The sequence below is a fragment of the Oncorhynchus masou genome, chromosome 33 (genome assembly GCF_036934945.1).
Source record: "Oncorhynchus masou masou isolate Uvic2021 chromosome 33, UVic_Omas_1.1, whole genome shotgun sequence".
NCBI classification, from domain to species: domain Eukaryota; kingdom Metazoa; phylum Chordata; class Actinopteri; order Salmoniformes; family Salmonidae; genus Oncorhynchus; species Oncorhynchus masou.
Window position 1 is genome coordinate 24,016,028 of NC_088244.1, and position 16,345 is coordinate 24,032,372.

The 16,345-nt window shown below is 44.7% G+C and overlaps 1 protein-coding gene across 3 annotated transcripts in view; it reads right to left on the minus strand.

Moving 5' to 3' along the window:
• LOC135528075 (helicase ARIP4-like) overlaps nt 1-16,345 on the minus strand; it is an 83,533-nt gene that overhangs the window by 10,728 nt on the left and 56,460 nt on the right. For all 3 annotated transcript variants that reach the window (XM_064956849.1, XM_064956851.1, XM_064956852.1), the window contains 8 exons: nt 12,027-12,262; nt 6,085-6,267; nt 4,619-4,752; nt 3,820-4,016; nt 3,013-3,355; nt 2,266-2,443; nt 462-674; nt 124-242 (listed from right to left, as the gene is read on the minus strand). In XM_064956849.1, the coding sequence (XP_064812921.1) occupies nt 124-242; nt 462-674; nt 2,266-2,443; nt 3,013-3,355; nt 3,820-4,016; nt 4,619-4,752; nt 6,085-6,267; nt 12,027-12,262 (1,603 nt within the window). The remainder of the gene's footprint in view (nt 1-123; nt 243-461; nt 675-2,265; nt 2,444-3,012; nt 3,356-3,819; nt 4,017-4,618; nt 4,753-6,084; nt 6,268-12,026; nt 12,263-16,345) is intronic.

The window sequence follows — 16,345 nt, forward strand, 5'->3', positions numbered from 1 at the left end:
TTGGTCAGTCTGTGCTTCGGCCTTAGTCTTCGTGGAATATGTTGCGTAGCAACAGTTGTTTTAAAGGAACGGAAATGTAAGATCAAAACAGTAAAACAACTGAGGTTCTGTTTCTGTGCCTACCTGAACACCAGGATCTTGTCTCCCTTCCTCACACTCTCGTCGATCAGGTGGAACAGCAGGACCATCTTAGCAGAGTTCTCCAGGAGCCCAGGTTTATAGTCAGACATGATCTCCTTCGCCTGAGAGAGAGAGGAGATGAGGTAACAGAACAGTAGTGTAATTGTAGTGCACCGTTTAGGATAATAACCTGTTTTTACTGAAACCTACGACAGAATCCGTTCTAAATGAGCGACCCTCAAGTTGTTTCCCAACCGTCATAAATCCATGATGACTCAACCCCCTGCCACTTAAACTGAATGGAAAAACAAAAAACATGGTAGTGAAGTGTGGCTGCGTACCCATTCGTAGGTGATGACCTGGTTGGCCTTCTCCTGCAGAGCGTTGAGACTCAGCCCTCCGATGCTGTTGGGGTCCTCCGGGGTCTTGCCCTTCTGGTAGGGGGCTGGGCAGCGGGCGTGGCCGTTGGTGATGTCATCCAGGTCCAGGTCCTGCTCATTGGCCAGATTCTCCTTCTGCAGCGCCTCGTACAGCACGTCTGGGTGGTTCCAGATCTGGTACAGGAAGACATTATTCCAACATTAGGATGACGTCTGAATGAAATGTGGACATGTAGTACACATCATGTGACATACAGCGCATTGGGAAAGTATTCAGACCACTTGAATTTTCCCACATTGTTACGCTACAGCCTTATTCTAAAATGGATGAAATAGTTTTTCTCCCCCTCATCAATCTAGTGTGTAGATTGATGAGGGGGAAAAACAATTTCATTCATTTTAGAATAAGGCTGTGGCGTAACATTTTTTTTTACATGACAAAATGTGGTCTGAATACTTTCCCAATGCGCTGTACATCAAACGCCATGTACATGTCCACATTTCATTCAGACGTCATCCAAATATTGTTATAATACCACATCATTTCAAACTGAAAAAAATCACATTTACATAAGTATTCAGACCCTTTACTCAATACTTTGTTGAAGCACCTTTTGCAGCGATTACAGCCTTGAGTCTTCTTTGGTATGACGCTACAAGCTTAGCACACCTGTATTTGGGGAGTTTCTCCCATTCTTCTCTGCAGATCATCTCATGCTCTGTCAGGTTAAATGGAGAGCATCACTGCACAGCTATTTCAAGGTTTCTCCAGAGATGTTCGATCAGGTTCATGTCCAGGCTCTGGCTGGGCCACTCAAGGACATTCAGAGACTAGTCCCGAAGCCACTTCTGCTTTGTCTTGGCTGTGTGCTTAGGGTCACTGTCATTCGCCCCAGTCTGAGGTCCTGAGCGCTCTGGAGCAGGTTTTCATCAAGGCTGGTTTTACTGAGGAGTGGCTTCCGTCTGGCCACTCTACCATGAAGTCCTAATTGGTGGAGTGCTTCAGAGATAGTTGTCCTTCTGGAACGTTCTCTCATGTCCACAGAGAAACTCTGGAGCTCTGTCAGAGTGACCATTGGGTTCTTGGTCACCTCCCTGACCAAGGCGCTTCTCCCAATTGCTCAGTTTGGCCGGGCGGCCAACTCTAGGAAGAGTCTTGGTGGTCCCAAACTTCTTCCATTTAAGAATGACGGAGGCCACTGTATTCTTGGGGACCTTCAATGCTGCAGGAATGTTCTTGGTACCCTTCCCCAGATCTGTGCCTTGACACAATCCTGTCTCTGAGATCTATGGACAATTCCTTCAACCTCATGGCTTGTTTTTTTGCTCTGACATGCACTGGTCAACTGTAGGACCTTATATAGACAGGTTTGTGCCTTTCCAAATCATGTCCAATCAAGTGAATTTACCACAGGTGGACTCCAATCAAGTTGTAGAAACATCAAGGATGATCAACGGAAACAGGATGCACCGGAGCTCAATTTCGAGTCTCATAACAAATAGTCTTAATAGTTATGTAAATAAGGTCTCTTTTTTATTTGTAATCAATTTGCAAACATTTCTAAAAAACATTTTTTTCTTTGTAATTATAGGATATTGTGTGTAGATTGATGAGGATTTGTATTTATTTAAACCATTTGAAGAATAGTGCTGTAACGTAACAAAATGTGGAAAAAGTTGAGGGATCTGAATACTTTCCGATTGTCCTTCAGACATTTATTTCACTCCTGTGTATGACAGAACAGACACAGACAGACATGCACACCTTGCAGCACACGCAGAAGGCCCTGAGTGGGTTAAGGCCCAGCCAGCCGCTGTTGCCTGCCTCTCTGAAGCGGTTCATAAACTCTGTGTAGAGGGCCCTCTGCAGGGGTGACAGGCGCACCATGATCACATGCTCGTCCTTGGAGGGGAGCTGGTCTCTCAGCACGTTATGGCCACGCCTGGGAACAAACACAAGCACAACCAGAGCTAGACCACACATTTTTATACCATACAGATCTCTTCTACATTCATGAACAAACACAACCATTATCAGACTTCAACTAGAATATCCATTGAAAGTACTTTTTAGTCCAGGAATAGACTGGGGTGGCAGGTAGGCTAGCGGTTATGGAGGTGAACCAGTAACTGGAGGGTTGCTAGTTCAAATTCCAGGTCCGAAAGGAAAAATCTGGCAGGTAATGAGCTGGCAATCAGAGGGTTGCTGTTATCAAAATCCTAGATGTCTTTGCCTGCCGTTGTGTCCTTGAGCAAGGCACTTAACCCCCCACAACAACAGCTCCACAGGCGACTAGTGTGGTAGCACTGCACCTCTCCAAAAACCCTGCATGTGTGTTTACGGAGGGGCTGGGTAAAAGCAGAAGTCAAATTTTGGCTGGACCTTGTGTGCAATTGACTAATAAAGTAATCTTAAGGTTTAATCGGAGAGGGGGAAACTTGCCTATAAAGTATAAAGAGAATACTGTAGTAGCAACAGTTCATGTCGGGTATAACCAGCTCTCATTCTCACCTCTGGACGAAGCCCTCCAGCAGGCTATGGAGGACATGACTTCGGTATCTCATCAACCGGACGTCCTGAGGCGTACTGTCCACACACTGCCCGTTCAGAATGGGCCTCTCAAACATGTTACTGAACTCCTGCCTGGTGCCCAGGAAGTCAGGTCTGACAAAGTCCACCATGCACCAGTACTCTATCAGGTTGTTCTGGAGGGGGTATCCCGTGAGGACCACACGCCTCCGGGTACGGATGTTCTTCAGGGCCTGTGAGGTGCTGGCGTGGCAGTTCTTAATGCGGTGGCCCTCGTCACAGATCACCACGTCCGGGCCTGGGCGAGACAGGGCCTTCTCTATGTCTTCAGGAGAGTAGAGGAATGTCAAGTTAGAGCTATTTCAGGAACAATGGAAGTCCAACCAGTCCCAGATTGCCTAGTTAAATGAAGGTTAAATCAAACAAAAAAGCCATGACGGTAAGATGTGTAGGACTGATCAAAGCATTTTCTTTACGTTCCATTGATCTAAGTCACTCATGTTATCGGAGTCACTCATGATGAAATACTAAATTGATGTCGTGACTGGAAACCCATGAACTCGTACACACATCCTGGTGCACATGACAAATATCTAACATGGGTTCTAACAAAGGGTTAAACATTAGGATCTCTCAAAATCCAAATGTGCAGATGACCTTGGTTTGATGAAAGAAAAACTGCCATAAGCTGCTGGTTTGAAAACTCTGAAAAGCTCAGGCCATGACTGACATCAGTGTTGATTGACAGGTGTCAACCTCACTCTGAGGTGACCTTTTTGACCTACTGACCTTTGAGGAGCTCCTGCTGTAGATTCTCTTCGTCCAGGTCAATGACCACTGGTCCTTGGAGCTTCTTGGACTTCTTCTTCCGGCCCGCCACAAAGCTCTTCTTCAGGGACAACAGGCGGTACATCTCATACCCCATCAGGAGCACGCCGCCATCCAGCGACCAGTCAGAGATCACCTTCGCTCTGCTGGCCGTGGTTCTGAAAGAGAGCAGAGAGAGAGAGAAAAAAAGAGATGAGAAAAGAGAGCGAAGAAAAAGAAAGAAAGATAGCACATCAGGGACAATGTTCCACACATAATAGCAGAGACTTATTTATTTATTTTTATTTTACTAGGCAAGTCAGTTAAGAACAAATTCTTCTTTACAATGACGGCCTAGGAACAGTGGGTTAACTGCATGGTTCAGGGGCAGAATGACATTTTTACCTTGTCAGCTCAGGGATTCGATCTAGCAGCCTTTCGGTTACTGGCTCAACGCTCTAAACACTAGGCTACCTGCCGCCCCAGTGTATATACATAAAGACGACCTGCATTATATCTTAATCAAACCTTCTTGCCAAAGGTCTTGATAGTTGATGTACTTTAAATGCCTTACGTACTTCATGTAGTTACACACCTGGGTAATAGATGAGTCATGTTTGTATATGCATTTATTTTTAGAGACAGATCCCTGGCAGTTGTGTCATATAAGCAGAGCTTCTAGTCACTCACAAACACAAACCATGATCATGGCTAAAAGGCTTCAGCTTTGAAATTGGAGGTAGTGGGATATCCCTGTTCCCAGAGAGGACGGGAAACTTACTTGTGCTCGTCATTCAGGATGTGGACCTTGAAGATCCGCGGGGAGAAGTGTGCGGGGTTGATGTCTGCGGGTAATGCCTCAGAGGAAGGGACCCAGAGGTTAAACTCAGCCAGCCAGTTCTGTAATGTGTTGACCTGTAGCGAGAAGGGTAGAGAGAGAGAGGGGTAGATAGAGAGAGAAAACGGTTCAGAGGTAGAGAGCGAGAAGACGAGAAAACACAGAGAGTGCGAGAGAGAGCAAGGTAGAGAGAGAGAGTGCGCGAGGTAGAGAGAGAGAGCAGTAGCGAGAGAGCGGTAGGGATAGAGAGAGAGCAGTAGGGATAGAGAGAGCGCGGTGGGGAGAGAGAGAGCGCGGTAGGGAGAGAGCGGTAGGGAGAGAGAGCGGTAGGGAGAGAGAGCGGTAGGGAGAGAGAGAGCGGTAGGGAGCGAGAGAGAACGGTAGGGAGAGAGAGAGCGCGGTAGGGAGAGAGAGAGCGCGGTAGGGAGAGAGAGAGCGCGGTAGGGAGAGAGAGAGCACGGTAGGGAGAGAGAGAGAGCGGTAGAGAGAGAGCGGTAGAGAGAGAGCGGTAGGGAGAGAGAGAAAGCGGTAGGGAGAGAGAGAGAGCGGTAGGGAGAGAGAGAGAGCGGTAGGGAGAGAGAGAGAGCGGTAGGGGAGAGAGAGAGCGGTAGGGCGGTAGGAGAGAGAGAGAGAGAGAGTAGGGTAGAGAGAGAGAGAGGGAGAGAGAGCGGTAGGGAGAGAGAGTAGAGAGAGAGAGAGCGGTAGAGAGAGAGAGAGCGGTAGAGAGAGAGAGAGAGCGGTAGAGAGAGAGAGAGAGCGGTAGAGAGAGAGAGAGAGCGGAGAGAGAGAGAGAGAGAGCGGTAGAGAGAGAGAGAGAGCGGTAGAGAGAGAGAGAGAGAGCGGTAGAGAGAGAGAGCGAGAGCGGTAGAGAGAGAGAGAGAGCGGTAGAGAGAGAGAGAGCGGTAGAGAGAGAGAGAGAGAGCGGTAGAGAGAGAGAGAGCGGTAGGGAGAGAGAGAGTGGTAGAGAGAGAGCGGTAGAGAGAGAGAGAGAGAGCGGTAGAGAGAGAGAGAGCGGTAGAGAGAGAGAGAGCGGTAGAGAGAGAGAGAGCGGTAGAGAGAGAGCGGTAGAGAGAGAGAGAGAGCGGTAGAGAGAGAGAGAGCGGTAGAGAGAGAGAGAGCGGTAGAGAGAGAGAGAGAGCGGTAGAGAGAGAGAGAGAGCGGTAGAGAGAGAGAGAGAGAGCGGTAGGGAGAGAGAGAGTGGTAGAGAGAGAGCGGTAGAGAGAGAGAGAGAGAGCGGTAGAGAGAGAGAGAGCGGTAGAGAGAGAGAGAGAGCGGTAGAGAGAGAGAGAAAGTAAATTACCTCAGTCAAGAGATTACAAAACAGCTTCACACATCCCCATTGCATTATGTCCAGTATGTATAAACAGAATAGAGCATGTAAAGAGAGAAAAGAGTACACAGCCACTTACGGGAACGATGGCGAGCACGGTGTGGGCCTGCGTGTGTTTAAGCAGGATGTCTATAAAAGAGATGACCTGCAAGGTCTTGCCCAGGCCCATGCTGTGGGCAAGGATACAGCCGAAGCCACTGCTGCGCTTAGACCTCTCCAGAGACTCCACCAGGTTATCATACAGGAACCGGACCCCACCGATCTGATGGGAGAGGGGGAGAAAAGAAAGGAGGAAAAGAGGGAGGGACAGAAGTTGTGCGATCATTAGCAGATTGATAAGTCTGTTAATTGCTATATTTGTTTAACTGCATTGTATACCATGGCTGTCTCCGTGGGCTCTGTGGGGTGTGGCAGAGGCAGAAAATCTTAATTGAAAGTGCTTTTTAGGCTTAATATGGATCTGGGAAATTAGCCCTATAACTGTTAGACTCCCTGTGCCAACAAGAGAATCAATGGCCCTATTGAGTCAGTGGTTGGTAGATTGATTATGTATGAAGAGAAAACGGTTTGATAGGCTTGATATTAGGGTTGGGCGGTATTCCGACTTGCATATCGTCATACCGTCCTTCTCTCACCCTGGGAATTACAGTATTACCAGCTTAGTACACAAGAGGGTGCCAAAAAACACACAAAAAAGGCCATCGGGAGTCTATTACTCGGATGGTAATAAAATTAGCTCATTTAACAGTAATTGCACATTTCCATGGAAGCTGGTAGCCTAATATGCTGACGAGCAAAAACGTAAATAAACAAATTGCAAAGACAGGAAATCCAGCTCATAAAGTTATGCATATATAGGTCGGAGCTATAGGTAGAATTTTACTCAAAATCAAATCTTATTGGTCACATACACATGGTTAGCAGATGTTAATGCGAGTGTAGCGAAATGCTTGTGCTTCTAGTTCCAAAGGTGCAGTAATATCTAACGAGTAATATCTAACAATTCCCAGCAATTACCTCAGTCAAGAGATTACAAACCAGATTCACACATCCCCATTGCATTATGTCCAGTATGCATAAACAGAATAGAGCACGTAAAGAGAGAAAAGATTACACAGCCACTGTGAGTACACAGCCACCAGCAACTACACACAAATCGAACAAGTAAGCTAACAATTCCCCACCAACTACACACAAATCTAACAAGTAATCTAACAATTCCCCACCAACTACACACAAATCTAACAAGCAATCTAACAATTCCCCACCAACTACCTAATACACACAAATCTAACAAGTAATCTAACAATTCCCCACCAACTACCTAATACACACAAATCTAACAAGTAATCTAACAATTCCCCACCAACTACCTAATACACACAAATCTAAAAGGGGTGAATGAAAATATGTACATATAAATATATGGATGAGCGATGGCCATCAGGTTTTCTTCCAGAATGGTCCTGTATTTGGCTCCATCCATCTTCCCATCAATTTTAACCATCTTCCCTGTCTCTGCTGAAGAAAAGCAGGCCCAAACCATGATGCTGCCACCACCATGTTTGACAGTGGGGATGGTGTGTTCAGGGTGATGCGCTGTGTTGCTTTTACACCAACATAATGTTTTGCATTGTTGCCAAAAAGTTCCATTTTAGTTTCATCTGACCAGAGCACCTTTTTCCACATGTTTGGTGTGTCTCCCAGGTGGCTTGTGGCAAACTTTAAACGACACTTTTTATGGATATCTTGAAGAAATGGCTTTCTTTCTTTATGGCTTTCTTCTTGCCACATCTCTGATCAGTCTTCTCCTTGTATGAGCTGAAAGTTTAGAGGGACGGCCAGGTCTTGGTAGATTTGCAGTGGTCTGATACTCCTTCCATTTCAATATTATCGCTTGCACAGTGCTCCTTGGGATGTTTAAAGCTTGGGAAATCTTTTTGTATCCAAATCCGGCTTTAAACTTCTTCACAACAGTATCTCGGACCTGCCTGGTGTGTTCCTTGTTCTTCATGATGCTCTCTGCGCTTTTAATGGACCTCTGAGACGATCACAGTGCAGGTGCATTTATACGGAGACTTGATTACACACAGGTGGATTGTATTTATCATCATTAGTCATTTAGGTCAACATTGGATCATTCAGAGATCCTCACTGAACTTCTGGAGAGAGTTTGCTGCACTGAAAGTAAAGGGGCTGAATAATTTTGCACGCCCAATTTTTCAGTTTTTGATTTGTTAAAAAAGTTTGAAATATCCAATAAATGTCGTTCCACTTCATGATTGTGTCCCACTTCTTGTTGATTCAGTTTTATATCTTTATGTTTGAAGCCTGAAATGTGGCAAAAGGTCGCAAAGTTCAAGGGGCCCGAATACTTTCGCAAGGCACTGTACATGTGATATGAGTAATATAAGATATGTAAATATTATTAAAGTGGCATTATTTAAAGTGACTAGTGATCCATTTATTAAAGTGTCCAGTGATTGGGTCTCAATGTAGGCAGCATCCTCTGATGGCCTTGAGATTGAAAAACAGCTTCTATCTCTGTCCCAGATATGATGCACCTGTACTGACCTCGACTTCTGGATGATAGCGGTGTGAACAGGCAGTGGCTCAAGTGGTTGTTGTCCTTGATGATATTTTTGGCCTTACTGTGACAACGGGCGTTGTAGGAGTCCTGGAGTGCAGGTAGCTTGCCCCGGTGATGCGTTGTGCAGACCGCACTACCCTCTGGATAGCCTTGCGGTTGGGGACAGTGCAGTTGCTGTACCAGGCTGTGATACAGCCCGACAGGATGCTCTTGATTGTGCAACTGTAAAAGTTAGTTAGGGTTTTGGGTGACAGGCCAAATCTCTTCAGCCTCGTGAGGTTGAAGAGGCGCTGTTGCTCCTTCTTCACCACACTGTCTGTGTGGGTGGACCACTTCAGTTTGTCTGTGATGTGAACGCCCAAGAAGTCCACAATCATCTCCTTTGTTTTGTTGACGTTGAATGAGAGGTTGTTTTCCCGACACTACACTCCGAGTGCCCTCACCTCCTCAATGTAGGCTGTCTCGTCATTGTTGGTTGTCAAGCCCTCTACTGTTGTGTCGTCTGCAAACTTGATGATTGAGTTGGAGGCGTGCTTGGCCACGCAGTTGTGGGTGAACAGAGAGTACAGGAGAGGGCTGAGCACACACCCCTGTGGGGCCCCAGTGTTGAGGGTCAGCGAAGTGGAGAAGTTGTTTCCTACCTTCAACACCTGGGGGGTAGCCCGTTAGAAAGTCCAGTACCCAGTTGCACAGGGAGGGGTTGAGACCCAGGGGCTCCAGCTTGATTATGAGCTTGGAGGGTACTATGGTGTTGGATGCTGAGCTGTAGTCAATGAACAGCATTCTAACATAGGTATTATTTTTGTCCAGATGGGACAGGGCAGTGCGCAGTGTGATGGCCATTGCGTCATCTGTGGACCTGTTGGGGCAGTATGAAAGCTGAAGTGGGTCTAGGGTGGCCGGTAAGGTGGCGGTTATATGATCCTTGACTAGCCTCTCAAAGCACTTCATGATGACAGAAGTGAGTGCTACGGGACGATAGTCATTTAGTTCAGTTATCTTTGCCTTCTTGGGTACTGGAACAATGGTAGCCATCTTGAAGCATGTGAGGACAATAGACTGGGATAGGGAGCGATTAAATATGTCCATAACACACCAGCCAGCTGGTCTGGGCATGCTCTGAGGACACTGCTAGGGATGCCATCTGGGCCAGCAGCCTTGTGAGGGTTAACATGTTTACATGTTTTACTCACGTCAGCCAAGACGGTGACACTGTATTATCCTCAATGCAGGCTAAGGTGTTTAATTTGTCTGGAAGCATTTTTGTCCGTGATATCCTGTAGACCTTGCCACATACGTCTCGTGTCGGAGCCATTGAATTATGACTCCACCTAGTCCTTGTACAGGCATTTCGCTTGTTTGATTGCCTTGCGGAGGGAAAAACTACACTGTTTATCTTCAGCCATATTTCCAGACCTCTTTCCATGGTTAAATGCGGTGGATTTACATTTACATTTAAGTCATTTGGCAGACGCTCTTATCCAGAGCGACTTACAAATTGGATCACGCTTTCAGTTTTACGCAAATGCAGCCATCCATCCCCGGTTTCTGGTTAGGGGAGGTTTTAATGGTCACAGTGGGTACGACGTCTCCAATGCACTTATTTATAAACACACTCACCGACTCAGCATATAGGTCAATATTGTCCTCTGAGGCGGATCGGAACATATTCCAGTCCTCGTGATCAAAACAATCTTGGAGCGTGGCTTCTGATTGGTCAGACCAGTGTTGAATAGTTCTCGTCACTGGTACATCCTGTTTGAGTTTCTGCCTATAAGCCGGGACAAGCAAGATAGCGCCGTGGTCGGAAGGGCAGGGGAGGGCTTTGTTTGCATCACGGAAGATAGAGTAGCAGTGGTCAAGAGTATTAGCCCTTTGTGTTGTGGAATCAATATGCTGATGAAAATGGATGACTTTCACTTGAGTCATTATTTATGAAGATATCTTTCTTTTACTCAAGTATGAAATTAGGTACTTTTTCCACCACTGCATTGTGCAAATGAACACATTTTTGACGCACGCAGTACTGGCTCTCCAGCAACACATCTACATTTTTAAACACTTTTTTCCCCTTTTTCTCCACAATTTTGTGATATGCAATTGGTAGTTACAGTCTTATCCCATCGCTGCAACTCCCGTACGGACTCGGGAGAGGCGAAGGTCGAGAGCCATGCGTCCTCTGAAACACGACTCTGCCAAGTCACACAGCTTCTTGACATACTGCTCGCTTAACCCGGAAGCCAGCCTCACCAATGTGTTGGAGGAAACACCGTACAACTGGCGACCGTGTCAGCGTGCATGCGCCTGGCCCGCCACAGGAGTCGCTAGAGCATGATGGGACAAGGACATCCTGGCCGGCCAAACCCTCCCTTAACTCTGGGCCAATTGGGTCTCCCGGACGCGGCCGGCTGCAACACAGCCTGGGATCAAACCCAGATCTGTCGTGATGCCTCAAGCACTGCAATGCCTTAGACCGCTGAGCAACTTGGGAGGCTCCAGCAGCATGTCTACAAGCTGTGTGGAGTCTGGAGTCGCTAAGGCAACAGGCCTGCCTGATCTGCTTGAAGAAGAGGGGGGAGGAGCAGACAGCTGAGAACGGAAAGGATAAAAAACACAAGGAAATCAATATGGCAGTGGCAGCTGTGCAAACAGCATCCAAAGGGCTTTGACTTCTCAAACATGGCAGAAAGCTAACACACTATGATGGCTGTCACCTTATTCATTTAGCCACTTACTTAGATAGCAAGTTAAACTTAGAGGTCGTGTTAACGCAGAATTCTGTGTTGTCACAAAGGGAAAAAATTAATATCTTGCTGTGTTTGGAAACGCAGATCTAAAATGGTTCTTATTGTACTTTCTGCTCGACATCAGACTAACTTTGTGCTTCAGTTGCACTTCTAAACTGGGATGAGAATTCATGAACCGGCATTCTATCAGCAGACAACGCTGACTGATGTGTAGCTGCTTTTCTCTGTGTAGCCAGAAACTTTTCGCCAGTAAAATTAAATATTAACTTTAAGCAACATTAGAAAATACATTTCCTATGATACACCTAAACATTAGAAATATGATGGCCATACATCGTTTTGCAAAAAATACTTATTTTGTCATCGAATCAAAATAAAGCTATTTTCTGCTGAATGTGTTGCACTAATGTATTTTGTGTGAAGGAAAACTATAGACGCACATCCTTGATCACTCTATTGAAGCAAAAAAACACTGTATATAAAACTCAATATAAAACGAGACCCCTGTCAACACACAGCTGGACACACCTGCTCCTGCTTTATCCCGTTGTACAATAATGTGACAGGTGAAATAAGAACGCAATCTGCTTCATCCCCCAACTCATTCCACAAGTTGACTGCAGGTATTTCCAAATACCCTGGTATGCCCAAATCTACTTGATATTCTACTGAGGGAATCCATACCTGGTGAGGTTTGACGGCACGGGCCAGTTGAGGGGAGAGGAACAGGTCTACCTCATCAGCAGGGTGGTTCAGGTTGACCAAGACACGCCCCAGGGCGTCCGGTTGGTTCACAGCATCGTTGACGTGGGTGCCTCTGGCCTCCTCCGACTGCTCCTCCGACCGCTCCTCCTCCTCATTGGTGGACTCGCTGCTGACCTGTAGGGCTTCGTCCTCGCCGGAGCTCAGCTCGATCACGTCTATGGTTGAGAAAGGAAAATGAAAAGGGGGGGGGGATCAAGGTGTTTTTGTTAGAAGAGCATTGTAGATGGTAAAGGAGAAGCATATAATATATCTACAGTACCAGGTCAAAAGTTTGGATACCTTCTCATTCAAGAGTTTTTCTTTATTTTTACTGTTAATATATACTAGTGAAGACATCAAAACTAAGAAATAGCACATATGGAATCCTGTAGTAACCAACAAAAATGTTAAACAAATCTAAATATATCAGTCCTTTGTTCCAACCACCCTGCCTTTGTGTGATCTCCGCATGTGTGGTTCCACTGTGAAGCATGGAGGAGGAGGTGTGATGGTGTTGGGGTGCTTGCTGGTGACACTGTCAGTGATTTACTTAGAATTCAAGGCACACTTAGCCAGCATGGCTACCGCAGTGATACGCCATCCAATCTGGTTTGCGCTTAATGGGACTATCATTTGTTTTTCAACAGGACCATGACCCAACACACCTCCAGGCTGTGTAAGGGCTATTTGACTAAGAAGGAGAGTGATGGAGTGCTGCATCAGATGACCTGGCCTCAACCCAATTGAGATGGTTTGGGATGAGTTGGACCGCAGAGTGAAGGAAAAGCGGCCAACAAGTGCTCAGCATATGTGGAACTGTTGAAAAAGCATTCCGGGTAAAGCTGGTTGAGAGAATGCCAAGAGTGTGCAAAGCTGTCATCAAGGGTGGCTACTTTGAAGAATCTTAAATATAAAATATGTTTTGATTTGTATAACAATTTTTTGGTTACTCCATGATTCCATATGTATTATTTAATTGATGATGTTTTCACTATTATTCTACAACGTAGAAAATAGTAAAAAATAAAAACCCTTGAATGAGTAGGTGTGTCCAAACTTTTGACTGGTACTGTACATAATACCCATGTGTTGCATTGTGTGGCTGCCTTTTTAATCAAAACAATAATTTTCTACCATTATGTTACACAATATTGTCTAAACAAATAAAATATCAAACATTTTATTAGTTTCAATAATTCAATAATAAGTGTTTCAATAACACTATTTATCTCCAAAAGAAGATAAATCTATTTTCACAAATTCTATGAAATGACACATTTTTCTGGCATCATGTTTGACAGGCAAACAAATCTTCAAAAAAGTTCTTCACTGGCCTGGTTTCAAATAACAATGTAAAACAATATATAGAAACATCTAAACGGGTCCCCACGTCATCTATATTAAGTGATAAGTTCCACAAACTTGTGCCATTTTTTGAACTACAGATGTGGCATAGAAGAGGGGAGGAGAAGACGATAGAGAGCAGGTTTATGTAAGTCTAGTGAATGGGTGCTTATACAAGCTGGATTATAGTGGTGGGAGATGGGTTTACATAACCCAGGGCAGAAATGTTACCGCGCTGCCTGGGCTGGAAGCTGCCTGAGGCTGGAAGCTGCCTGAGGCTGGCATTAACCAGATGTTTTCTCCATGCCTACCTTCTCATCCAGGACTCAAAATGCAGGGTGGGTTGGAAGGGGGTTCAACTGGGAATGGATCTATGCCCACAAACAGGTGTATGTATGTATGTGTGAGTGAGTGAGTGAGTGTGAGAGTCATGACCAGGAGGAAAAGCACATGATGTACTCACCAGAACTTAGTTCTATACAGTAGCGACACTCCTGCTCTAGCTTATCTGATCTGGCTCAGGCAACTGCTCAGAGCCAGTCGGGTACAGCACACCGCAGTACCTACGTACCCCATGCTGTAATTTTGATAACATTACATGACATACTTTCATAAAGTACACTGCAGCGAGATCATTTCCCTTAATTTACATACAGTAAGCATCTAACCCACATTTGATCCCATTTAAAACACCTGCCGAACAGAGAAATGGGTCATTACGTCGCCAAGCATATAAAGCATGGCAGTCTTGCAGTTCTAAATCAATCAGTGGTTCAGAAACCATGTTTGGTGTGGGACCCTTGAGTTCAATTGACATATTTTTATGCTCTATTAACTACAGTGTGACTTGGCTATTCATCTGATAACATGTCAAATTCATAAAGATCACTGGCTGAATGTTGTTGATGGAAATCTAAGAATGACGGAGTTCCTCATTATTGCACAACCAGGGCAGGTATTCAATAAGATAAAAGGTACAGGGGACCTGATCAGCACAGGAGGACCACAATCAGTCTCAGTTAGGTCTGTGGCAGTGATGAAATTTCGCTAGCCGGTGATTGTCAAGCAAATAACTTCCAGTTTCAATGTAATTGATCACTAACTAACATAAACACATTTGGTATCTCCTGGCTTCCACACATTTTAAAAAGTCGAATAAATCCATGCAATATAGCCTACACCTTCACAACAAATCCATAATTTATTTTAGACAGCTCTAAAGAAGTATGATATGAAAAAAATCTAGTCTACTTCAGAAGAACAGAATAGCATACACTGACTTGTCCTTATGATAGGTCCTGATCTGGCTATGCCAAATGGCTGTGGGCTACAATGGTCTAACTGTTTTGATTTTTAATACATTGTAAGGCTGCATGATGAGACTAATGATGATTTGAAAAAAGTTGCTTGAAAGGCATGAGCTCTGCTTTTTTGCGAAGGAAGTACACACTCCAATAGTCTCACAATTTGACATTCTCAAATATCTGCTGCGCAATCCGAAGTGTTTCTCACTCCCATTTCACTCCCACTCACGTGATCGGTCTTAATCACAGGCTACAAGTTAAGACAGACACATCGGGACGCAACTGCGCGTGTCCTTATCCAATTGCGAGGTGCATATTGAAGATATTGGAGTAAGTGTCCACATTTACTTTTCGTCAGCCAACAAGATGAGTAGGCCTAATGAACAGCAAAAGCACTAGCCTATGTCAATCTACCACCCCCCATATTACAAAAGTCAACCTATTCTATTCTGTGCAATAAATAAATATTCCAAACATAGTCTGGGACAGTTGTGGGATGAGATAGATCCTAAATGAATACAACCACTATGCAATGAGTGTGATGCAACAGATCAGAATGTTTAGCTTCAAATGTTGATACCCTAATAGTTTATTTCTTCACATTATAAGCGCATCAATGCGCACATGGTAGTAGGCTATGAACGTGGTGAATGTTCCATTAGCGGAAAACACCATTATCAAAAGTGATCGCAAATGTAATAATGTATGTAATGCTTTTATTATAAAAGGTGCATTTTTATGTTGAAAATTATCTTCCAAAAACCCACGCACTGCTTATATATGCCAGTTAGGCTCTACACCCCTAGTAAGCGGATTCATGGGCTTACATTTTAAGAACTTATTTGGCCACTTTAGTGGTACAAACCTTATTAAAACATATAGGCCAGGCTACGAGGTGTGCGACGAGGATTCGAACAAGTCACAAAAGAAAGGCTTTGTTTCTTATGCTAGGTATCATTCACAAGTGATAATATATAATTCACAAGTGATAGGCTAATATTGTCATCCATCAGTCTATTCTTGGTTTAATCATGTCTTTACATATACTAAATAATATATATGTGTGACATTAGTTTTGATTTAGGTAGGACCATTATCATGCACCTGTATCGAAACAGGGGCAGGGAAAAAAATACATGTCATCTATGCACATAAATAGCGAATGGAGGACGCTGTGGTTTATTTTAATGCCAGCCAGGTAGCTATACTCCTATATTTTAAGGAATGTGATTAATATTAGGAAAGTTGAGAGAATAAATAGTCGCCCTAGCCTATAGAAAGATGATGGGATCCTCCTCTTCATGCATAGCCTATAGAAATGTTGCTCAACATGAGCTCTTGGGCTCTCATGAAGTGTTTAATTAGATATTCAAATACATTTGCATTGATGTCAGAGTGATTAGAGGGACAATAGAGTGCTGAATACCAGGCAGTTAGCAACTTCGCTAGGCTACTAATGACCAGCAGCAGCAGAGCTTGGAGAAGCCTAATTACCATGACGAAGCAATCATGTGGAATTTGACTGTCATTATGACTCGTGACCACTGGTGTCGCGGTAATACGGTCACCGTAACAGCCCGAGTCTCAGTTAACCTCTTGAAACTCTAGGGG